The following is a 24,769-nucleotide window of genomic DNA, read 5'->3' on the forward strand; positions in this document are numbered from 1 at the left end:
TATGTGGTTTTGGGGTTGTTTTTATTATTTAACAAAAACCCAGGGAGAGAATCCTCCTTCCTCCTGGGAAAATACTTAATGGGTTTTCAAATGAGCAATGAGGTTTTATGTTGTAAAATAATCTTGTGGGAGTAGTTGTGAGAGCCCAATTACTTTCTCATATTTGCAGGATTGTAGAATGTTAAATGTGCAATAGAAAACAGTCTCGTAGTAGTAGAACAATGGATGAGGTAACACATTAGACTTTGCTATCTGTGACAACAAATTCGGGCATTTTATACAGTCATTAGACGTGGCATTTCTTTTCTTGATAAATTTTAAAATTTGAGCATCTTTTTTAGCTCTCTTTTTTGATTGCTAAGTATATTTGTGACTACTGTATGACTACTGTATTCATCTCTTTGTCAGAACTGTTGTGCTTTGAGGCCTTGTACATCCTGTTTCTCCAGGTTACTCATTATGAAGCTAAATACTAGTGGCTTCAGGATGTGCAGCATTTGTCAGAAATCATTGCTTTACTCCTGAAGGAAACTAAATTGCCCTTTCCTTATGACAATGTTCATGATTTTAACTAAAATGATGGAACACTTTTTTAAAAGTTACATTACTTTTGAAATTGTGGGAAAATACAGGATCATAAAATCATAGAATAGTTTGGGTTGGAAGGGACCTCTAAAGGTCATCTAGTCCAACCCCCCTGCCGTGGGCAGGGACATCTTCAACTAGATCAGGCTGCTCAGAGCCCCGTCCAACCTGACCTGGAATGTTTCCAGGGATGGGGCATCCACCACCTCTCTGGGCAACCTGGGCCAGTGTTTCACCACCCTCAGCGTAAAACAGTTCTTCCTTGGATCTAGTCTAAGTCTACCCCCCTTTAGTTTCAAGCCATTCCCCCTTGTCCTGTCGCAACAGGCCCTGCTAAAGAGTTTGCCACCATCTTTTTTAAAAGCCCCCTTTAAGTACTGATAGGCTGTTGTCAGAATTCTGCCACAGAGCTCAGTGCTGGAGTTGCCACTAGATTGAAGCTGTCATTTAGCAACATAAGTCCAGCAGAATGTCAGAAACACTTGGATAGCACTTTTAAGTGAAAGGGGTTACAAGACACAAAGGTCTGGAGGCATTTGCCAAAATCAGAAATGTTCAAACCTGGCAATTAAATATGTTTTGCTTTTCTATAAATTTATTTATTTGTGTATGTGTCTTCAGGATGAATTTAAGAGGTGTATGAAAGGCACAACTATTGGCTATGTTACTGCTAGGTCTCAGCCATTTCTTTCAACTATCTGAAAAAATACCACGAGTTTACCAGACTTCCTAATAAATAGGCAAGTTTCAAGTTAATGCTGCCATCACTTCATGGTTGCTTATTCTTTATTCAGATGGAAAATGAGATTGGTAAGAATGAATAGTTATAAAACTTGAAAATAGAGACTTCAATTGCCCAGAACTCTGCTAGAAAAGGAAAACAACACAAACTGTGCAGGAATTTCATAAAATCTGTGAATTTTTTTTTGTTTGTTAAACAAAGCAGATTGTTAAAGGACAGATTTGTGTACATTTGGTTCTAAACCCTAGTGAAAAATCAGTTGAGAATATGAAGATAGAAAGCAATTTATTTGAGACTGACTTGGTAATGATACAATTCACTTACCAAGCATTGTTAGGAAAGGAAGGAGGAAGAACAACAATAAAAACTAATATTGATAAGATACCACGAGGAGCAAGTTTGACGGGGAAAAAAGAGGTAAGGAGAATTGATAGCTCTTTCAGTTATTTAAAAACAAAACCACAAGATACTCGCTGAGAGGCCAAGTTGGATAAATTAAGAATTCTTCATTACCTTCGGTCACTAGAGTGAAAGAAAGGGAAATTAATATTACCAAGAGCAAGTATAGGAGAACAGAAGTATAGAAAAGTATAATAGAATAGCACAAAGGGGTAAATAGAAAAATCAGAAAGGCAATGCACGAATTAAGTTATAACAAGCAACTATTGTCAATTGTATCAAGAAACAGTTTTATATAAATAAACGCAGTAATTGGGAAACTAAAGAAAAATTTTTATACTAGGCGGAAACCAATTGGCACATGATGCAAGAAAATATTGTGGCATTTAATGTCCTTTTCGCCCCCCTCAAGCTCTGTTAAGGTGGTAAACTGTGTCAAATTGCTAACAATACTTGTGGAAAAGTGAAAGGAGTCACACCTGAGCAGGGAAGAAAAGTTTATAAAGTAGTTATCAGTTCCAGGGGATTTAGAACTATATACGTTTCATTTGGGATGTCTAGAGAAGCCATATCACATGTTAGTGATAATCACTGGAAAGACGGGTAAGGTTCCAGAATACTGGCAAAGGGCAAGCATACTTTACATCTTTAAAAAAGGTGATGGAGGCGGAGGAGCTAGTAATCATTATCTCTCTGTAAAAAATGCTGGAAGAGAAAAAAAAAAAATCCCATTATTTGCAACAAGGAGGTGAGTAATAGTGACTGTGAACTTGTTCAGAATAAGCAATTTTTAAAAGTTCCAATTTACTTCCAGAACATAAATGAGTCTAATGGATAGAGGAAAAGCAGATGATGCCATATTTAGATTTTCATAAAGATTTTAATTGTTTTTTTAATTGAAATTCTCCTAAGGTTGTTAGTTCTAGATGAAATTACTGTAAACACAAAGCTAATTAGAAAACCCATACTCAAAAAAAAGGGTGAAGAATGGTTGTCAGTAATTTGGTTAAATAGGAGGAGGGATGAATTAGCTTCATTTCTTGCGGTCATCCTCCATTTTGTAGTGCTTCATGTTTCATTAATGACTAGATGATGAAATAGGGAGTATGCTTACTAAATATGCAAATACCACAAAGTTGGAAGTGGTAGTACATGGGACGAAAGGATCATAATTCAAAATAATGTAGAGAAATTTGAAGAAATTATCTGAGAAGTGTAGGATACAAGTGAGAATCATAAATGCAAGGTTTTAACTTCTGCAGTCAATTGTTGCTTCTGAAGTACAGGTTGGGATGCTACAAGCTTAGGTGGTTTTGTAGGAGAAGATTTGAGTATTATAATGGAATCACAGGCTGATTTAATTAATCTTTTCATGTTAATGATGGATAAGACAAGAATCAGTTGGCCTAGGTTACAATGACAAGGATTCAGTTTAAGCATCAGAAAGCACTTTGATGAAGAAGGATATACTGAAATGGATAGTCTTATCTGTTAAAGTTTGCACAACCTTAACAGGCAACTGTCTTTTGGGAAAAATAAAGGTAAAACTGTTTTTTTGGGGTTTTGGGTTTTTTTTTAAGGAAGATGGATAACTTCTGAACAGTCCTATTTTTATATCGCCTCACAAGGCTTTTTGGGTTGGAAGGGGCTTCAGGGGAGATCTAGTCAAACTTCCTGCTCAATGCAAGGTCAATGCTGAATTCAGACTAGGCTGCTCTGAGCTTTGTCCAGTTGGATCCTGAAATTCTTCAAGGAGAAAAATTGGGTCGCTGCTCTAATGCTTGACTGCCTTGATGGGGTTATTTTTTTTCCTTGTTGGAAAGTTAGGGTATCCCATGTTGTAGTGTATGACCACAGTATTTTGTCCTCCTGCTGTGCAGCTCTGTAAAGAGCCTGGCTGTGTCACCTTGGTGATAACTGCATAGTCATTGGGAGGCTGCCATCAGGTCACCTCCAAACCTTCTCTTCTACAGACTAAAAAAGCTGCATTCCCTCCATCTCTTCTCATACAGCATGTGCTCCAGCTCCCAGCAGCTTTAGGGGTCCTTTCGTGAATGGGGTGCAGTATTTCAGATGTAGTTTAATGAATTCTGAGTAAAAAGGAATAAATGTTATTCTCAATCTACTGGCTACATTCCTGTTAATAGAAACAGTAAATTGTTAAATGTCCTTGCTTGCCAGAGTGCTCTCCTGACTTATGTTTGGCTTGCTGCTTAGCAGGACCCTGCCAGTCAATTCCCAGCCGATACCGTGGAAGGATTAGCCTGTCCCAGGTGCAGGACTTGCTGTATTTGTCCATGCTGCATTTCATAAGGTTCCTTTTAACCAATTCTTCTGGATTGCCTAGATCCCTCTGAATGGAAGTATCTTCCTTGAATACCTTGACTGCTGCCTGCAATTTAGGATCATCTGCGAATTTATTAGACTGCATAGGTCTCAGGATAGACCTCTGAAGAATACATTCCATCAACCACTACCTTTTGAGCCTGACGATCCAACTGTTTGTTTGGGGTTTTTTTACCAATATAGTTGGTCTATCCATCCAGCTGTAACTTCACAACTTGGGTAAAGGATGCTGTGGAAGACTGTGGTGAAGGCCTTGCTGAACTCAAGATAGACAACAGCCACTAGTCTTCCCTCATCTACAGATCTGGTCATTTTACCCTAGAGGGCAATTAGGTTGGTCAAGCATGATTTACCCTTGGTAAATCCGTGTTGACTATTTTCAGTCACCCTCTTGTTCGTGTACCCAAAAATGGCTTCCAAGAGAGCGCATATGCTTTGGGCACTTTGCCTAGCCAGAGGCAAGGGTACGTAAGATTAACTCGGTCACTGGTTGTCTGTATTGTAATAGGGTGGTCCTGAAGCATAAAAGCAGAGAGTTAGTGAAGTCTAGTCTTTTGATTGTGAAAAATTTAAAACCTGATTTTTGGCCACTTATTGTTACAGGTTTACCTAAACGCGCGCTCTGTAAGCAGCTGTGTTCGCTGAGGAAAACTGTAGCTCTTCGGCCCGCCTCTCATATTTCTGTTGCTTGAGTTTATCTCCCACTTTCTTACTCGGATTTAGAGATGAATTTTAGTCAAAAGAAGCCAGGACACCTTGAGCAGCTTAAATAACTGGTCTTTTCTATGCCAGCTGATTCTGAGTGGTTGCAGGTGACAAAAAGATTAAATAGGCAGCTCAACTGCCTAAGCTTAGAGGGTTTTAACATTCAGAAGACAGTGCAGTAGTTAGACAAACAATGGAGCGGAAGATCATTATTTCTTCTGCTGACAGTGTGAAAGAGGACGTTTTTATAACTGTGAGTGTAAACAGATGTCAAAATATGCCATTTAACTTAATATCTTCTTGATTTAGTCTCATTATGAAGATTATCTCTCCTTTTGTGGTAAAAAGTCTTGGTTTTGTTCTGTGTGAAAGACAGTGGCGTAGTTTGGAAAAAGTATTGCTGAATACATTTTGTGGACTATCTTTTACTTCTTTTGAAGCTATGAGGTTATCAACAGATCATGCTGGTCCTGCTACAGAGTGTGTATGTTTGGTCAGAATAAGATGTTGGGTATGTAATGAAAGGATAGAGAAGGGGGTGAATGAAGAGAATATTTATTAACATGTGGTAGTGTTAATGTCAATATTTAAGTTTAAAATTATGTTAAGTTAAGATGAATGTGTGTAGAACAGGCATGGCAGAATCATTAATGATATGGTTTTTAAAGCTCTTTGAAACCTTTTCAATTTAGATTAGTATTTAAATCTCCCTTTGGGAGATTAAATCAGTTCAGTGAGACTTGCAGTCCATTTTCTGATTATAACATCTCCTTCTAGCATAAAGGGCTTTAAATACAGGATCATCCTCGTGATTTCTGTTTCAGAGATGTAGCTCTTTATACTGATGCTTCTTTACAGGTGTTGGCCAGATGAAATTGTAGAAGAGTCTTTAACCATTTATCAGGATTTCATTTTCTGATCAGAGCAAAAAGTTTAAACAAAGTTTAAAATCCATCCTTCTTTCTAGATGTCTGTGTTTTTTAAGAAATGCACTTTTTTATAGACAGCACACTGTAGATGAGGATTAGTGGTGAAGTCTCCCCCTGTTTAGCAAGAGAACACAGATTATACAGCATAGGGTGATGGACTTTTCAAAAAGAAATGCTTTTACAGTGTTGGAAGTTCTGTCTAGCTTGTGACAGCCATTTACGTTAAAAGCTAAAGTAAATACCACCTGTAAATTCAAGTAGTTAGGCTAAGAAATGGCTTAACTGAGAAAAGTGTTTAGGAAAGCTAATGGTCTTGTGAGTTATAATATACTGTGAAAAGTTGGTAATAATCATGAACAGTCATATTTTAAAATTGCTGTTCTAATGCTACACAGATATAATGTAAATATTTCTTACTTTCAAAAAGGTTTAAATTTTACTATTTTGTATCTCCACAGCATTTGTCAAGTAGACACAGTGTCCAGCAGAGCACATCGCAGGTAAACATCATCTACATAGGAATTTTTGTTGTCTTTAAGTGTTTGGTAATGTATGTAAAGGTATGATGGAGATTATTGGGTAAGTCCCTACCCATAGAACACTTCCTCAGAAGATCCCCAAGTAATTAACTTAAGGTCCTTCTTCAACTTCCATTTAGGCCTCTTTTCCTTAGCTCTGACTGTTGTTCTTAAAAGATCAACTTCTGTAGTGATATCAAAAGCCTCAGTCTGCCCATGTGAGTCTTCTTTCCACCTGCTAACACATGGCTTAGGAGGCTTCTGTTTCACATATCCTTTATGTAGTAATGTAATCCTTTCCTGGTCATGATATCTGGGTCTAATCTTTCCAGGAGAACGGTGCTTCCACAGGTACCTGTCTTTAAAGGATGAGGATTTACTTGGACTTAATTTAAAATCTGGAACAAAATTCATTTTAAGCTCTATTTTTTAAGCTAGTAGAAGTCTGGGTTGAAAGTCTGAAAATGTTAAGATTTTCTTTGTTAGTTTGTACCTGCCTACACATTCAGAGACTAGTCTAGGGAGCTTAGGATATTCATGCAACCTGTTTATTAAGATCAGCATACAATGGATATAAAGGGCTATAAAAAATTAAAGAATAATTTTATTTCTAATTATACTTCTTTTTTTTTCCTCCGCCCCAGTTTTCACTGTTGTAAATAGGTCTTGATATACTGAGTCAAAATGTAAACCTTTCTGCTATTTGACTTTATTGGTTGCTCATGTTATCAACCATTGTTAAGATTTCTCTTTGTTATACCTGCAGGGCATATTAGCCTGTAAATGACCTCCATAAATGAATTGCAGCTGCTGAAAAGAAATAACATAACAAATGTTGTACTTAAAAATGCTTTGAAGTCCATCTGCTTTAAATGGAAATCATCAAGAACCACCCTAGCACCATCTTATTATAGTTCATTTTCAGTCCCAGAATCAAGGCAATATTTGAGAAATAGGGTTGACTTAGTTTACTGGATAAAAATAGATTTCAAATGCATAAACCATCTATCTCATATTTACTTGGTTATCGTGGTTTCTCAAAGTATTAAAATTAAAAGCTAAAAAAATAGAGGAAGAAAACTTAATCTGGCATGTGTTTTTAAGGTAGAATATATTTGAGATTAAGCTTTTACTTGATGGAGAAAGGGGAGCAGAATCTCAGTTAAAATCATCAAGTCGATCACGTGTCTTTTATTTGTGAAGAACTAAAAAATCATTTTCATCGTTTTTAATCAGGTGGATACAATTCGTCAGCGTCATGGGGAAGCTTGCCGTATGCCAGTGCCTCATCACTTCTTCCTCAGTCTAAAGAGCTTCACCTACAATACAATTGGAGAAGACACAGATGTCTTTTTTTCTTTGTACGACGTTCGAGAAGGCAAGCAGATCAGGTAGGACTGTGTCAAATAACTAAAAAGCTTCCTACGAAAAAAATTATGAACAAAGCAAATACGTTGGAGAAAAACATGTGAGCTATTCTTGTGACACAACTGAAAGGAGAAAGCTGATAAATCGTAAGTTGACAGCCCAGCAATGCATACATGAGAATATCAGTAATACTAATCATTGTATATGAAATTTAGTGCTTATGTATAAGCAAAGCATTAAAGGCACGGAATAGCTGAATTTTGTTTAGGTTTCTGACTCGGCCTCCACACATTACTGAAGGTCTTAATGTTTAGTAGCTGCCTTCTTAGGGCTCTTGTTTAAGAAGAACTAATAATGGCAGGGCCACGCTGTATGACTGTTTTGAAAAGAGGACTGCTGTGTGTTTGGGTGTTGAATTGAGGCTCTTGAACTCTCATCCATTCTTTGCCTTAAGTCATGTTACAATATAGCTTGTTTTCATTACTCTGTTGCTATCAATATAAACTAAAGTATTCATATTCATCCCTATGTCTAGGCTGGACAACTGTGCTGCTCAGTACGTTGAGGTAATTGGTACTAATGTTAGCAAATATGAAATGTGCTGTATTTTTCCTTCACAAGCATGTGTTTTGAAAACATCACAATATGTAGAAGAGTATTGAAGCATATGCATTGTGTCTTGGAAATTAAATAAATGTAGCTTGGTCTACTCTAACATACAGCATGTTTGTGGGGGTTTTTTGAGTTTTGATTAAGGCATGTCCTGACAGTTGGCACAGACCGTGTTTGCTACCGTGGTCAAAACTGTCCTAGTTTTCAGCAAAACAGATTTAGATTTGTTCCAAACGGAGGAAGGAGCCCCAAAATGTTCTTTCCTGTCTTTGGAAGAACATTATTATGTGAATAATGTTCATCCAAGAAAGTTCAGAGTAGAGTGGTAAGTTTTGTAGCTCTTCAGAATACATCCCACTAAAAAAGTGGTCTATATTAGAAAGCTCTAATGACTTGATTGCGTCTTATAAATATGTGTCTGCCACCGTTTAGTTAGGTAACTTGAAGATCATTTTGCAGAACATGGCAAGAATGCCTAATCTGATACTACATCATGTTTATTTCACGCCCACTAAGTGAGAAATGCTTGTTTTGATGTAATTAGGAGGACATGCCTATAATTCCTCTATTAAGAGAACTAACATAAAATAGCTGTTAAGAGGAAAAGGTGCAAATGGCAAATCAAAAGAGAACAAAATTACTCACAATTAATTAGTTCATACCACAAAGCAGTAAAATACCAAATTATTTAGATGAGGAAGGCTGCAGGGAAGAGGAAGGGACAAGCTGCTGCTATGACTGAGGAAGGCCTCAGAAATTGCTTCAAAGGAGATGAGTTGTCTTGGGCTGCAGTTTCCATAGTATGTAAACATTGAGTGGGAAAGCCTTAAGAAGAGGTTTTGCCAGTGATGATAAAAAAAATAATAGTTACAATGAGAAAAAGTAGAAAGAGTGGTTCAAGTGTATTTAAATATATATAGTGCTTTAATGTGCAAACAGTTGTTATTACTTAGCTCTTCATATTACGCATCAGTGATCTGCTGCAGTGAAAAGAGCATAATTTTTACATTTTCTTACATCCCCAAGAGTGGTGGGGAAGAAGTGCGTGATGAGGCTAAGCTCTGTTTTAGAGAAGAAACTTAAAAACAGAAAACTGGCAAACACATTTAGAATTATATTTTTATATCTACTTTCAAAGATTAAGTTTCTTTCCTCTTCTGTATGCCTCAGGAAATAGCACACTAAAATAAAAAAAACAGGCAGAGCTTCTGCACACTGCATTCTAAATGGAAAGGACAAATTGACTTTTCTGAAATGGTTTCGAGGTTGATAAATTTCTTATCCAAACAGTTCACACTGGAGATTGACTGGCTTTCAGTGTTAGTGCTTTGGACATATAGTAGATTACAAACCTCATTGAACCTGTTGGTTGCAATAGTTATTTCCCAGTTAGGTTAAGTGAAGAATCAGTGAAAGTTCCAGTGTTCTTTCAAGAGCCAAAGTAATGACATGTACCAGTTGTGGATTAGCAATCAGAAGGTTGGAGCAGCAGCTGAAATACAGTTTGACATGTATTCCCAGGTTCTGAATACAAATACAGTACTGTACTGTGTTTAATGGCTTGTGCTGTCTAAAAATGAGAAGGAGACAAAAGATGACAGTGGGGAGATACAGATAGCAAGAATAACAATGCTGCTATCAGAGGGGTAAGACCGAGAGGTAAAAAAAAAAAAAGGAAAAAGTGACTTAATTTTTACTCTGACAGGATTATGAAAAGAAATACTTGTAAGTAAATAGAACTGGATCGATGAATGTCTGCCTCAATAACTTGTTTCAGCCCACCACAGAAACAACCTGTCAATCTGAGTATTAGGTAATGGCTCAGGTCAAAAGGGATGAAAGTCTATTTGTATGTTTTAAAGTATTTGGGATTTTTTTTGTTGCAAAAATTGTCCCATATTTTTACATAGGAAGGGCATTAGTCTAGCAACAAAATCTTTGTCACTAAACTGTAATACCTCAGTTTTTTTGCTATGTGCAAGTTAGCAGAAAACAATGAGAAAATTGATCTAGTTTTGGTTACAGCCAATGGGGAAGTACAGCCCCATTGTGAGAAATACCTTGGGATGAATGATCATGAAATGATGGAGTTGATAGTAACTAGAAAAGGGAAGAAAGAAAATGTTAACGTAAAGATGGTGAACTTCAATATGAAGGCAGGTGCCAATAAACATAAAAAAAAGATAGGTAAACTGATATGGGGGAAAGAAATTTGAGAGTTGTCAGTTCCTTAACAATACTGTTGAAGAGCGCAAAAGCAAATTGTTTCAATACAAAGGAAAGATTATATCAACAACAGAAAGTCCATATCACGTATTCTTTGGTGAAATGGAGTCTGGAAGGTAATATAAAAAAAGGAGAAATTAATGAAATTACACAAATGGATGGGAAGACACAGAAACCTGTAGAAAAAATGCAATTAGCAAAAGACATCAAGGACAAAAAAAGACTAATTCTGTAATGCTTTAGCAGCAAAAAATTTTTTACAAAATCAAGCAATAACTGAACAAATTAAAGGGGACATTGAGCTACCAGCAGATGTTATCAAAATAGCTGGAGTATTTAATAGCTGTTTTGCCTCAGTCTCCCTAAGGAGGTCAACTGCAATCAGATGACAAATGCAAAAAGTTCTGGAACAAATAAACTGTTTATTAGCACTTAGAAGCTAACAAGACGATAAGTAAAAGTCAACATAGATTTGTCAAGCACAAGTCACATCAGAGCCAACTGATTTTGTTCTCTTATATGGGAATGCACCTCATGCCTCAACAGAAGAGAAGCATTAAACTTGATATGGTAAAGCAAGGAGATACAGACTAGATGAAACTACTGTAAAGGGGCTGGAAAACTGGTGGAAAAACTAATCCAGAGTGTTATCTGTGCTGGAAGGATGCAATGAATAAGATTTTTTTTTTTTTTAATTTTTTTAAAAAACATTTTTACAGCATTATTTTGATGGGCGGGAATAAACTAAATTCAGTAAAGCAGTGACGTTTAGCTACCCTTCCAATAGCTCTTTTTTACTAATAAATGCATAAAATCATGCATAACTTCAAAAATTACACGTTCAAAAGCATGATACCCATTTTTTTCTGAAAATGAGCTTGAAGAATCCACTAAGTATGAAAAAGGATAAATAAATTTCAATATGATTTTTTCTTTATAAAGTTTATGTTTAAACATGTAAAGGTTTTTTATTCTGTCTGCATCTTAAGCCAAAATAGATGTTTCTAGCACTGTTTTACCAGTTACCCTATTTTACTCCATTGAGGCTTAAAAGTTTCTTGTCATCTAGAAATATCCTTAATTATGGAGAGTGAATAGAACAAAAAAGAAATTCTGATGTGATTTAATTTGAAAAACTGGGGCCTAATCAGTAATTATGCATGGAAAATAAGTGTCGTGCATATTTCTGCTTGTAACTCCTCCGTCTGCCTACTTAACTGTCTCTTTACCATGCCTGTTATAAGAGACCTCCTCCTGACTGGAGATTTTGGAAGATGTGATAAGTATCCGTGGCAGTGTTGATAGCTTTGGCAGAGGAAGTCCTTGCGTACATTTCTCATACAGAATATACTCAAGACCTTTTTGTTGTAACACCAGATTTTCTGTACGGTGTCCACAGAAGGCATACGTTTGCTGATGATCTCCTCTCTTTAATACATGGCGTTAGGAGAAGGCCTTACGATCTTTCAACTGGTCTGCTGAGTCAGAATGCAGCACAACCTGGGGTTTTTTATTTGGTTGGTTGGTTGTTTCTTTCTGCATAGTGTCTTTTCTTGCTGTCGGTTTATTTTGATATTGCATTCTGTGGAGTACGAGGATGGCCCATTCCAACGTGCAGATAGTCAAGCAGATACATCAGATTAGCTACCTGGGAGAAATAAGAAATTGCCTGGGCATGCAGAGACAGAATTAGAAAAGCGAAAGCTCAGCTGGAGTTGAATGTAGAGAAGGAGAGAGAAGGATACACACACACACACATATGCACACACAGCTTCTGTAGGTACATTGGCAGCAAATGGAAGACAAAGGAAAACATGGCCCAAATGCTCATGCCCATATATGCAGGGCAGTATATGATGTGACATGAAGAAAAGGTAACTAAGAACAGTGGCTGTTTTAAGTAATGAATATTTTCAGCTTAACTGTAGTAGTAGCAGCAACAGGTGGCTGTACATATTTTTAGATGTAAATTTATAGTGGAGATTGGCAGCTAAGAACATTTACAATGACATGGTAATGAAACTCTTAAGATTTTTGTCATTGATGTTGTATTTTTGTAATACATGCACGAAGACAGACATTGAAAGCTTTATTTTGGTTTTGGAAACAAAGAAACAGAGGAATTCCTTAACAATTTTTCAGAATATTGCATTCTTTTTCTTCAATTCATGTGTAACAAGGTTACCCAGAAATGATCACATAGAACAAATTAAGAAAGTATGTATGGATAGGTAGATGTTACTCAGTTTCAGAACTGCTTTCTCTTCTACTCTGTGCTATTGTAGTGTTTCTCTATATGATGCTCCCAACACATCTTGTTAAGAGATTGATACAATTATGTTCAGAGAAATATTAAATGTACAGTGTGTCTAAAAAGCTTATGTTATAGACATGCAACCTAAAGCTAGAAAAGTTTAAAGGTAATGAAAATGTACACTGGAAATGTTACTCGAGGAACCATGAAGGATGGGGAAGTACAGTAATATACTCTTCCCCACATTATCTTCTAGTGCCCCAGGAAACATGTGAGAAAGCTTAATTAAGCTAAAACTTAGCAAAAAATAGAAAAAAAGATGTTACTTTTTATTCTGTGGTTTTACCTTGGGAAGATAGCAGAGAAGGGGAAAGAAGAGGCAGCACCTATCCTAACCAAAGATACTCCTATCAGAAATTAAGATTTCAGTTTACACAAAGAAAGGTTGGAGCCAACTGAGATGCTGACAAAGCTGTGGGGAATGCTTAGTATGATCTTCACAATGCATTCTGTGGATCTGTATTATTGTAACTTTTTCAGTACTGCAGATGTTTTTAAGTAAGCATCTTATTTTATCCATCAATTCTATCTAGGTAAAAATGATTGTTAGTGATCAGAAACCAAACTTCTGTCACCCAAAAGTGTGGCAGATACTTAAAACTAGAGTACTTAGCATTTTTAGTGGCTGTCTGGTTCCTCAGCACTTTTGTTAGTAGGGTACGCAGGGGGAACAGAGCTATGGAAATAGAGGAACTGGGAGGGGAAGAAATGTCTTCCACTGGCAGGGGAAAGGTTTATGGCATATGCAGTATGGTAGTGGTGAGTAAGTCTACACTCAAAAGGCCACCAGGGAATTTGCATTATATCCAACTCCCTATTTTATCACATAAAAAGACAAGTTCAGGTTTGTCAATTTTTCCTGCACATTTGTTTTCCTGTTGAGAATTCTTAGGATGCTCTGAATCCTGAAATAATCATCAAGAAGTCTTCAAAGCCTCTATTGTTATCTGACTTGGTATGCGAGAATTGTTCTGAAGATATTAAGAGTTTGGATTCAGATGTCTATGGCTGAACTGGAAGCCTATCTGTATCACTGTCCAACAATACTGAGTTTGTTCTAATAAGCATGATTATCTATTAAGTAAGAAGGATCAAATAACGTTACAAAAGGCACCACTTTCACTGATCCATTTAATTATTTCCTAGCTGCTAACTATGCCTTGGATTTTTTTCAATGCTGTAGAGAAGGCAAAACAAGATGGGTGTATCTTCTACTGAAATGCAATTGGAATGATGCTTATCAAATAAAAGATATTTTTTAAAAAATCATGTAATTGACATATCTTATATGGGGCCTGTCTTAATGTCAGAAAGATAAGAAAAATCCAGGATGAAAGGATATAAAACTGGAAAAAAAATAGATGGTTGGTCAGTGTTGGTAAGGACTACTGTCTGTTCCTCATGTGAGGGTACACACAGATGCATCATGTAGATCTTGTCTTCTGTGTGTTTCAATATGATTTTGTTTGACAGTTTTGTAGTGTCTAGACAGCTTTCAGGGAATTTATGGAAGCTGTCAGAGGGGGGGGGAAGAGTTCTTGTGGAGAAGCAGAGAAATAAATGCACCTGCAAATGCAGAACCACGTACTCCTGCTTAAACACTTCCCAACTGGTCTCTTAAGACTCTTAATGCATGGGAAATTTCTGGGGATCATAGATGACAATCAGGTTTAAAGGGCATATATAAATCTATATACCGATGATCCAGTTGTCTTACAGTACAGTGAAATGAGAGGAAAGGTGCTGCGTAGCTATTGACCTTGAAAGCTATGACTAGTTCTCACGTATTCAAACTCCTGCACTTTTTCTGGAGGGGTCTCATTTCCAAAATGCCTATCTGAGTGCAGTAGTACAGAGCACAATATTCTACCCACTGAGTTTTTTTTATTTCCTTTTTTTTAATTCTGTTTCTCCAGAACCTAATCAAATAGTTATCTAAGCTTTTCACCTTTCAACACTTTTATTTTGCTTCTCTCAAACCATTCCTTTCATTTCCTTTTGCAGGTGCCCATCCTTCAGTAATTTACTGCTAAGTTAAATTTTTTTTTTTTTTTTTCAGATCTTATTCTTTCTCTTTGTTGTCGGTACAAGAGAAACATCCAGATGAAATTAGTAGAGTTTCTTCCTCTGATTATAATTTAAAATAATTTGATTTGGAAAATAAAATACTCTTTTTTTTTTTTTAAGGGGGAAGAGAACAAAAAAAGAGTAATGGAATTGAAATCACTCATGAGCACCAATTTGTGGGAGTGTGAAGCACTGCAATGAGAGAGGAATGTAGGAAAGGAACAGTAATAGTGTAGTAGTAATTTGGGTGGTTTTTAACTTGGACTGATTAGCATTTCACCCCTTTGGTTTTTTCACTCTATACTAAATTGTGTCTTTGGGCTTTATCTAAATGACATAATGCTGTACAAGTATAACCTTACACAATGAGCACATACCATGTTGTTACGATATTTTTTCTTAAGAGATAAATGTAGACATGAATGGAGAGAGTGTGCTCAGACTCTCAGATAGGGGGGCAGGGCATGATTTGCTACCAAGAGATGTTTGCTGTCACTTAAGAGGCCTGTCCAAAATTTTGTGTCGAAATGCTGCGTGCTACCAGAGTATACTTCATTCTTTTACACTATAGGTTGATGTCCTGATATGCGTCATAAGCATAAATCGTTTGCACTCTAATGTAAGGAAAGAGACAGAAAATGCTCATACAAAAAACAATCAGAAGGTATGGAATAAAAAAAAAGGAATAACAAAATACATATTTTTATAAGCCAAACATCTGCCCCGGCCCCTCCCTCTTTGAAATAAACAAATAAACCCAAAGATACATATTAGCGTAAATGATGTGTGGTCTGTGTTATATAGTAGACAAGATTGAATTATTATAATGATCCCATCTGCTCTTAAAATTAATCTGTTAGATAGAAGTCTTTTCTACTATATTATATCAACTGGTAGTTTCCTAGCAGCATCACGATGGAAGCTGATCTTGACTAGAGATGGCAATTAGGAAAAGGTATGTTGGCAGAATGTTTTCCCCAAAAAATTCTACCTTAGAATTCCAAATTTCACACTGTTCCTCTTTGCCTAGGACTATAAGACACGGTGGAGAAGCATGTGTCTGCTCTGAAGCAAGACTTTATCCTTCAATGGTTAATTTTTAACTGCTTGTAGCTTTTCTAATGCAAATCAATATTTATTGGTTAGGTGCATTACAGAGAAAGTCCTTGTTCCTTTAAAACAAAAAATAATCTTTTGAAATTCATGAAGCAGCTTCATTGCCTCATTCTTTTCTCTTGCTTCTTTGATTCTTACCTCAAAGTATGTGGAAGTATTATAAGGTTAACATCTAGCCCTTTATAAAGCATCTCATTGTGCTTTGTTGCGATGCCATTTCGCATTCTTTTCCTTCTCACTGAAGGATAAAATTGTCATCCATTCTTTGTCAGCAGATGGCTAGGTAAAACACATGCAGAAATGTGAGAAAACGGAGACCTGCAGTGATTTTAAAATACTAGACATGTAGAAGTGTGTCTTCTACCCAGCTGCCAATTTTCAATACAGTGCTAGGAGTTTGGTAATTTTGAAGCATCTATTTCTGCATTAAAATGGAAAAGCAATAGGCTAAATGAATAAAATTCACCACTTTGAAATACTGGATTTAGAAATTATGGATCTGTAGGGGAATTGATTTTTACTTTTTCCATAGTAGGAGTTTTCTCTGACACAGTATCGCTATTTCAGATGTCAGAATACAAATCTGTATACCAAGTTGCTGAAGGTAACCTTGACAAATTTGACAGGAATCTTCATCTCTTTGTGTATTTATTGATAACAGTTAGCTCCATGGTTCTCATCATCATTTAGTCATATTTTCTTGACTTTAACTGTCAATAGCAATGTGTATCAGCTGCTCAAAAACGTTAGCAAGAACAGTGTAGCTAAAATTACACAGCGTTTATAAATTTCTTCTTGAATAATTTTCTTGTAACACTTCCTAATGTAGACAATTATCATCATCTGGAACTCTCATTTTAAACACTAAGCAGACTTCTGAAAAAGTGATAGCAAATTTTGTACAAGTTCTATCCGAGTTAGGCGTTTGAGTCCTCTCAAAGCTCTGATATGCAGGATCAGCACGCTTAATGGGAGAATACCTGTGCAGAGCAACTCTACATGCTCCAAACCAGAGTTACAGAAACTGTATGCATTCTAGAAATCAGATGCTGCTTAGGTAGAGGGAGGCTTAGCAGCTGAGAGTGGCCAAGGGAAAGATACAGACAGGTGAAGATAAACAGGAAGATAAGTATTAATAAGGTCAGAAGAAGGGAAGACAGGATCACTGGGTAGATGAATATGGTTGAAGTTGAATAGCTGAAAGAGAAATGAAGTTCGTTAATGTGGAAAGATCCACATTAAAAGCTGTGGCACAAAAAGTCTGATTGCATTCGCTCCCAGAGCATGGAACTGACCTTAAGATCCCTTTTATTACATTGCTTCTCTCTTTAGGTAATAGCTGTGGGAGTGCTGTGGCAATGTGTGTGTATTTATCCCCTGTTAATCGCTTTAAAATATTATCATGTTCCGCTGTTGCCAGTTGCTATGTTCGAAAGCAGAAAATTATATTTTACTTTTATTGTGCAATTACATGCTAAACTTTCCACTTGTTATGTTTTTAATAGCAGCCTTCTCATAGTTATTTTAAAATAGAAAAGTTATCTCATTCACTGGCAGTATAATGATTTGTCTACTGGGAAAAAATAACTTAGTATCATTCAGAATTATTTCTTTAATATTCAGAGAATTTTCCCAGGGATTAGGCTTACCAACTAATGAGGTTTTTCTTCTGCTTAGTCATGGAAAAAAATCAATCTTTCTAATTTTTACCTCTTTTCTAGCAATCTGATCTGTTGGGATAGCTAATCCTCCATCAGTTCCTCCTATACTTCGGTTGATTGCGTTCTCAGTATTTCAAGGAAAGTATTTTTCTGACTTTTGTGCAATAGATAATCCATAGCAGTAGTAACAAGGATCCTGCTTGATCAACAAGTTCTTGATCCTGCTCAAGATGAAATTCCTTAAAAACATCATCTGGTAAGCAAACTTTAAGGAATATTGCTATCCACAGCAATGGCCCTTGTTCTGGTCACTCTAGTTAACATGGAAAATATGTGGGTCTCTGAAGTCTACTGCACACATATGGCAGGGGACAAAGAGCCTTTCTGATATATAACTTTTAGAAAATACAAGTGGATGCATCACTGGAGACAGATATAACCTACAGAGTATTTTATAAGGGGTTTTTTTTGTGTGTGTGCATTTTTAAAAAAGGGCGAAGGAGGAGTAACACCTTTTCATTTTCTCTACCAGTTGCTTCAGCTGAGTTTCATTCCCTAGATCTCGCCCCCAAATCTGTATTTGCTTGGTTTTCCTATTTAGCCCCTTTCCTGTTAACATTATATGTTTTAAAGAAACTATTACTATCCAGATTTGTATGTGAAAGTTCCTGTAGAGAGGTAAGTGGTGTTATTAGAGATGTTAATTCTTTCCTAGAAAATTAATAATATGAAGCTATTATAAAACAGGAGCTTTTACAAAAATCAATCTTGTCTCATATCTCTCACCACCACCACCTTCCTTCCCAAAAAAATTTTTTTCAGGTTGGGGATCAGATATGACATATCAATAGGCAGGGGATACAGATTTTTCTACAGTTATTTTGTTAGTTGTTAACAGGAAGAAATCAGTTAGTTGCAAGTATTCAAAGTTGTTCTTCCCTTTTCCTTCTCAGAAAGAACAAAAATGTGTCATTACCACACACAGTTAGAAGAGATTTTGCTGTCTCAACTGGCAGGGTGCAAATACATGTTGTTAAAACGTTTAGGTGAACTACATAGCTCAGAGGAAGCAAGTACAAGTAACTGTCTGTGGGAAGGCCCAGTGTAATGAATACTACTCTTCATACTCGAGCTCTTTCTGTTGCAAAATTCACTGTCAAAAACCAGTTCTGTGTCTCTGACTGAAATTGTCACGTGCAAAGCCAAGTAACAGGGATATGTGGTTTGTAGAGCAAGAATTATGAGAGACAACTGCTGTATTAGACCTCAGTACCATTAGCTTCTCCCAGGTTAGAGATGGAGATAAAATACTTATTCTATAAAATACATGTAATCCAAAATTAGAAGTCTTCCCTACAGTTATGGTCAAAGCATTTCATACCTACCATCTGGCAGGGTCGGTCTGGCTTTCTTTTCAATAGTTAAAATCACAATCCCTGGCAGGGACTAAGGAATCACACTATATGACTAAAGTCTCTTTTTTTGGAAATAGAAACTTCTTCTAGCTGATGGAGAGGATTCCTTTCAGGACCATAAATATGTACCTTTCATGATGTAAGTAACAAAAAAATACTAATGACAGTGTCAAATGTTCAGGTGTGGCAGACTCCTGGGAACTCAAGGAGAATGTAATTGGTGCTTAGCTACATTTCTGCTGCAAGCTTTAATAATGTTTTTAACATTGTGGTTGTTTTTCCTTGAATGTGGTAGAGAGAAATGACAGGTACTTATTTTCACTATTTTCTATTTCTATGGAAACCCAGTGTTTGCAGTAACAGTTACTGTAAACTCTGTAATCCTCCCCCGGGGCTTCTAGCCAGTGTGGTAACTTAATAATTCATGAGCATTAAGCCGGAATTTGCTGGAAAGCAAACTGTGTTGCTTGGAGCCGTTTTCTCAGAGCCAGATTAATTTCCCTCACAGATTTGGTGTTCTCTTCTCTAAGATGTCTTTATAAAATACACTGTATAAACCAAAGCAGTGTACTTTTCTTCACTTGTTTTTGAAGCTGGGGTTATTGCAGATCATCTGGATCAGGCAGCTCATGAAAGAACCCCCCTCTCTGCCTCCCTCCCCACCTTAAAAAAAAAAAAAAAAGAAAGGAAAAGGAGGAAAAACCAAACACACACCATGAGCAGTTGTCTGAAAAGGAAGATTTTAAATAGTCCGTGAATCATTGTTCAGACAATATGTAAACTGGAAGTTCAGCAGAGGTGATCTTTCTGTCTCGGGTTCGGGAGTGACCCCTATCGATGATGGATTGCTCAAATACTGCTGTGCCGTGGGATCTAGTGTATGCTGTTGCTTTACATTATAAATGGGAATTCAGTTCTTCACAGACACGGTATCATTCTGTACATATGCTTTGACTTACTCTCACACTTAAACTGTGAACTGGAGACTCATTCTGTGGAACACTGGGAGATTTTATTACTAGGTCAGTCTTACAGCAGCTGTAAGGACTTAGATTTTTTTTTTTCCAAGAGAATGAGCAAAAATTAGTAACTCTAAAAGGTAAACGTGATTAACAGAAAATAAACTTGAAAAGGTTTTTACGGAGGATACTCCTAAATGGACTGCAAACAAATTGCTTAATCATCTCGAGTTCTGCCTTTTAAAGTACAATGACAATATGTAGATGCATTCTGAAATATTTTCACAGAAAGGAAACTTTTTTAAAAGTATGTGTGATCTTTCCAGAAAGTAGTATTTACAAGGGACTTCAGCTCTTAGGAGGAGCCAAAATTATTTACTGCTTGATCATAACTTTACTTTTCCATTTCTTCATGTACTTACATAGGTGTCGTGAACAGTTGTACTTCATTAGAAACCCTTTCTCCTATTGCTTAAATCATCTTTCAAGAGAAAAATCAACCCAGTATTAATGACAGTGGGAAATTACTGAAATGTCGATATACACATGTGCTTTCTTCATGAATATGAGACCATCTGGTTGAAATAAAAGTTCATAAGTCCTGATGTGAAACTGGTTTCCTTTTTAGAAAGTTTCTACAGGGTGTTCTCAAAAGCATTCAGGTACAATGTGGTCCTGTAGTGACCTGTTTTGATCACTGAGCACAGTAATGTTTTTGTAGTTGACAAAGATGAGAAAGATTTTGATGAATTTGGCAAATGGAATGAAAATAAAATTCTGTGTTTTCCCTAATCTTACGTAAAGTTGTACAAGCAAATACGAGAAGCCTCTCGTATTGTTATTGTTAACTATATTGCATGATGCAGCAGAAATGGAAATCCAGGGCAATACAGCCAGGGTTTTTTCCTCTGCCACCACGTAGGCAATTGGAGAGCAATAATTGCTGTCCTGAAAAACTAGCTAATGCTGCTGCGTTGGAGCTGTAAAACTTCTGCTGTGCTGGTTCAGTGTACTTCCTCTCTGATACAGAAAACAGTTTCCCAAGTTAATTCATGCAGATATTAGCTTGTGGAAACTGTAAGGTTGAGAGACTGTAATTCAATTATCTCCCCCTTTCCCTCCCACCCCCCCCCAAACCCCAGGAATCTCTTTCATGGTGTTTCATGAATGTTTTGAAACAAGCACTTTTTTTTTGCAGCTTTAAGAAAATACGTTGGTCATACACCAGTAATTCCTAACATAATTCCATTCACTTGGTCAACATATTGTCCTTACAGAGCTTGTACACGCAGTGGTAGAAAGAATGCAGTATCTCATGGCACTGATGAAGTAAATGGCCTGAAATGTGGTGTGCACAGCAAGACTGCAATATTTTGAAGGCAAATGTTGGCAAGGTTTCTCTTGGCATAGAGAAGACAGGCTCATCCCGAGGTCTATCCTGGTTGACCTGGGCTTGCAGTGCATAGACTTTATTCTTGAGATTTATCTGGTACAAAAAATGGTGCTTTTACAGTAACGTCTTAAAATGCTTATGATATTTATATGCCAACTCAAATTTTATTCTAGAATCATTGTCAGACATATTAGCATTCATTAAAAGAAGAGACTAGAAGAGATTATTTTTTTTTGCAAGAAATTAAATGCTTATCACTATTTCTTAAATAATAGGACTGAGTATGATGAAAGGAGGTGGACTGTGCTGTTAGGCAGGTCTTTGTATGTAGCTTATTCCCGCTAGCTTCTGTGACAGCATTTTCAGATTTTTGTTCCTGAATTTTTATTTCGTATGCAGGTAGGGATTTACATGACACTAGAAGGGTGAGAAAGAAACCTAGGGAGACACTGAAAGAAGATCAAGGACTAAAATACAAGTTACTATATGACCTTCTCCACTACCGTATGACCCTTTTCACTATGCACTGGTACATATGTCATGGGACCAATATATATTTTAAAAATAACCTTTATTCTTAGAAGGGATCGGTCAAATGCTAGATTCTGAAAACCTAGTTAAATACAGCTTTTGAGAAAGGACTGTGGTGTCTGTAAAAATGTTGGGGTTTTCCAGTGTTCCCCAGTTGTTCTCTGGTATTAAGAAGCACTGAGGAAAATAAGAAAAATGAGGGAGCAGATTCGTACCTTTTACCTTTTAGTGGCATATTGGAATGGAGAGGGTGAAGGAGGCATTTGTTTCTGGGAGAAATGGCTACTGAACCATTATTTAAGGCAAGGGAAAGGTACAGGATGTGAGGTTTCTGCTTAAGGGGATTGACACCCTAATGTGTCACTGTCTCTGCTTCAGAAAATGAATCTCCTATACATTGTTAAAGATTTTTTTTTAAAAATCTGTGTTCTTTATCATCAGTTTCCAATTCAGACAAAATTGGTCTGCGGTCTCTCTACAGACTACCATTGCTTTGGCAATTAATAGCTATTCAGCTATTAATGCTGTACCTACATTCAGAAATTGAGACACAGTCAGGATTTTTGCCTCACAACTCCACACTAATTAAACCTGCCAATAAGCTAATACAAGGGAGCTCACTAATCCATTCCAAGGTCTTTGCCAGGCCTTTTGTTGTCATCTTTGCATGTTATGCAAAAAAAGGCCCACAACCAACCAACCTCAATAACAAAAACTCCCCACAGGCATAATGCCACTCCTGCTCACCCAACAGTAAATTTTGTCCCTGTTTGCCCCTTCCTTCATGCTGAAAATGTAATGTCCCAAACCATTGATTGCTTCCTTCCTTTTTGCAGAAACAGATGCCAGTTCAGTATGGTCCTGCTTTTCAGACAGTTAAAGGAAGCCAAGAAGTGAGACACTATGCTGCTTTCATTTTTCTTCCTTTCAAGTCAAGAACAAGAAGCTATTTGACTTTGCTTATCACAGCAATGTTTCTTGTATTTGAGTAGCTTTAGCAATTACTAATCATGCGAGTGATTGTAAAACCTGACTTACCGCTACACAAGAGGTGGTTTCACTGTGATGTCAGTTAGCACAGGAGGAGATCTTGCAGTTACAGTAATTGAAGATTGCTTATAGCATGTAGGAGCAAGAGGAATAAATAAGCTTTTGTTTAAGATACTGCTACTGGTGTGGCACGCCTTAGGTCTGAACTCAACAAGGTAGAAATGTTAATTCTTTTCTCTGTTTTGGTGCATTTCTTATCTCCGATTTTACGCAAGAGAGCTGGTTTTGGTGTGTTTTCAGAATAGCTGAAAATGATTTTTTTGTTGTTGTTTTTTTGACAGTACTTTGATCAAGCAGTCAGATTGCATCAAATACTCAGTACCTCCCCATACTTAATTTCCGCCACTCATTTGGCAATTGTAACTATTGGGGTTTTAAATTTTCCTTATGATGTATTTGAGGGTTTTTTTTAACAGTGGCATGTGTCTGTTTTCTTTAAGCCATTAGAGCATATTCAATAACAATAAAAATAATGCTTATTGCATGCAAACATGGGCAATTATTTCTATATGGAGTTTACTCAGATTTGATATTTTGGTCTTACTAAACTGGACTTTAATGTTGTCTAGATTCTATGCATGCTCTTGTCTTTGAGCAGAAGACAAGCTTGAGGAACAGACACACTGAAGACTGAACTCTTTCAAAGGAAGTAGCTCCCAAAATAAGGAATTGACTGAATTCCCCTTAAGTTTCTTGATGGTAAATGTGTGTATCTTTGTCTAAAAAAGGAGCTATAATGATAGCTGAAGACAGTGGATCTTCAGATCATTGAAAACAGTGTTATTCTTCCTGGTTTCCTTTGACACAGAAATAAATTTGCAGTTGTGAAATGGGGAGCATCTGACTTAACTAGCTCATAATATGAGTGAACAGTGTAAAAAGGTTCAAGTCCCATTCCAGGATATACTAACATCATCAGCACTGGTGAGACCTTAGTGGAATATAAATAGACTAGTTTCAGTAAACTGTTCTCAAACAGTAACACCAAAGATTAGAGAAACTGGGGAGTTGAGAAACAAAACTGTAAGTTTGGGAGAAATGACCTGCAAGGAAAGGTGGAAGAACTTGCAGTAGCTTAGTCTTTTAAGATTGCCTATTAGCACTGCTGTCTTTTCATTCTCCTTGTCCTGGTGGTGGATCTGTCCTTTGACAGAATGCTTCTTCATGTTCCACAGTTCTCAAATGCTGCGGTTGCCTCAAAGTCCCCTTAATTATTTAGTGACACAAGCTCAAGAGGACTCAACGGAGGACTGGAAATTAAAGGAAGGAATCGAAAGGTTGTTACTGAGGTAGTGCTGGAAAAAGGGAACAATTGATGAATAGGCGGGTGGAAAAGATGGTGGTTTGCTTCATTTCTTGAAAAGCACTGGAATATGGGGACAGGAACCAGATTTTCTCTGTGGCTGTAACAAGAAAAAGGGTGAATTGCAAATTTTAAAAGATTTCCATTTGTTAATGGAGTAAAACCTTGCAAGAGGCTATCAAATGAGCTTCCAGAATATCTCTTTTTGGATGTTTTGAAAGCAGACAAAGCAGTACAACTTTTGGTAATGAATCAAGTATAAATAGATTATTTCAGCTCAAAGACTCGACAGTCCCTTCTCTGCCATTGTCAGAGGGACAGCCTGCACAGGATTCTGTGGCATACAGTATTGTATTCAACTTCAGTGATGAAGATGAAATGCTCATTAGTGCTGAAATAATTTTTCAAAGAAAACCTGTGTTGGAAGTTCAAAAACATAGAACTTACTGGAGATTTAAAATATAATATGTAACGTTATTATTGAGATCAATGGAGGTAAAAGAACAGTTATAACTTTATTTCTTGAAGAG

General features: G+C 36.8%; 1 protein-coding gene across 1 annotated transcript in view; it reads left to right on the top strand.

The window, feature by feature from the left end:
- DOCK3 (dedicator of cytokinesis 3) overlaps nt 1-24,769 on the top strand; it is a 199,621-nt gene that overhangs the window by 65,038 nt on the left and 109,814 nt on the right. Inside the window, exons 8-9 of the mRNA XM_009321865.1 lie at nt 6,165-6,206; nt 7,461-7,615. Coding sequence (XP_009320140.1) covers nt 6,165-6,206; nt 7,461-7,615 — 197 coding nt within the window. The remainder of the gene's footprint in view (nt 1-6,164; nt 6,207-7,460; nt 7,616-24,769) is intronic.

This window comes from Pygoscelis adeliae, unplaced genomic scaffold (assembly GCF_000699105.1).
Source record: "Pygoscelis adeliae isolate BGI_AS28 unplaced genomic scaffold, ASM69910v1 Scaffold94, whole genome shotgun sequence".
Lineage (NCBI taxonomy): Eukaryota > Metazoa > Chordata > Aves > Sphenisciformes > Spheniscidae > Pygoscelis > Pygoscelis adeliae.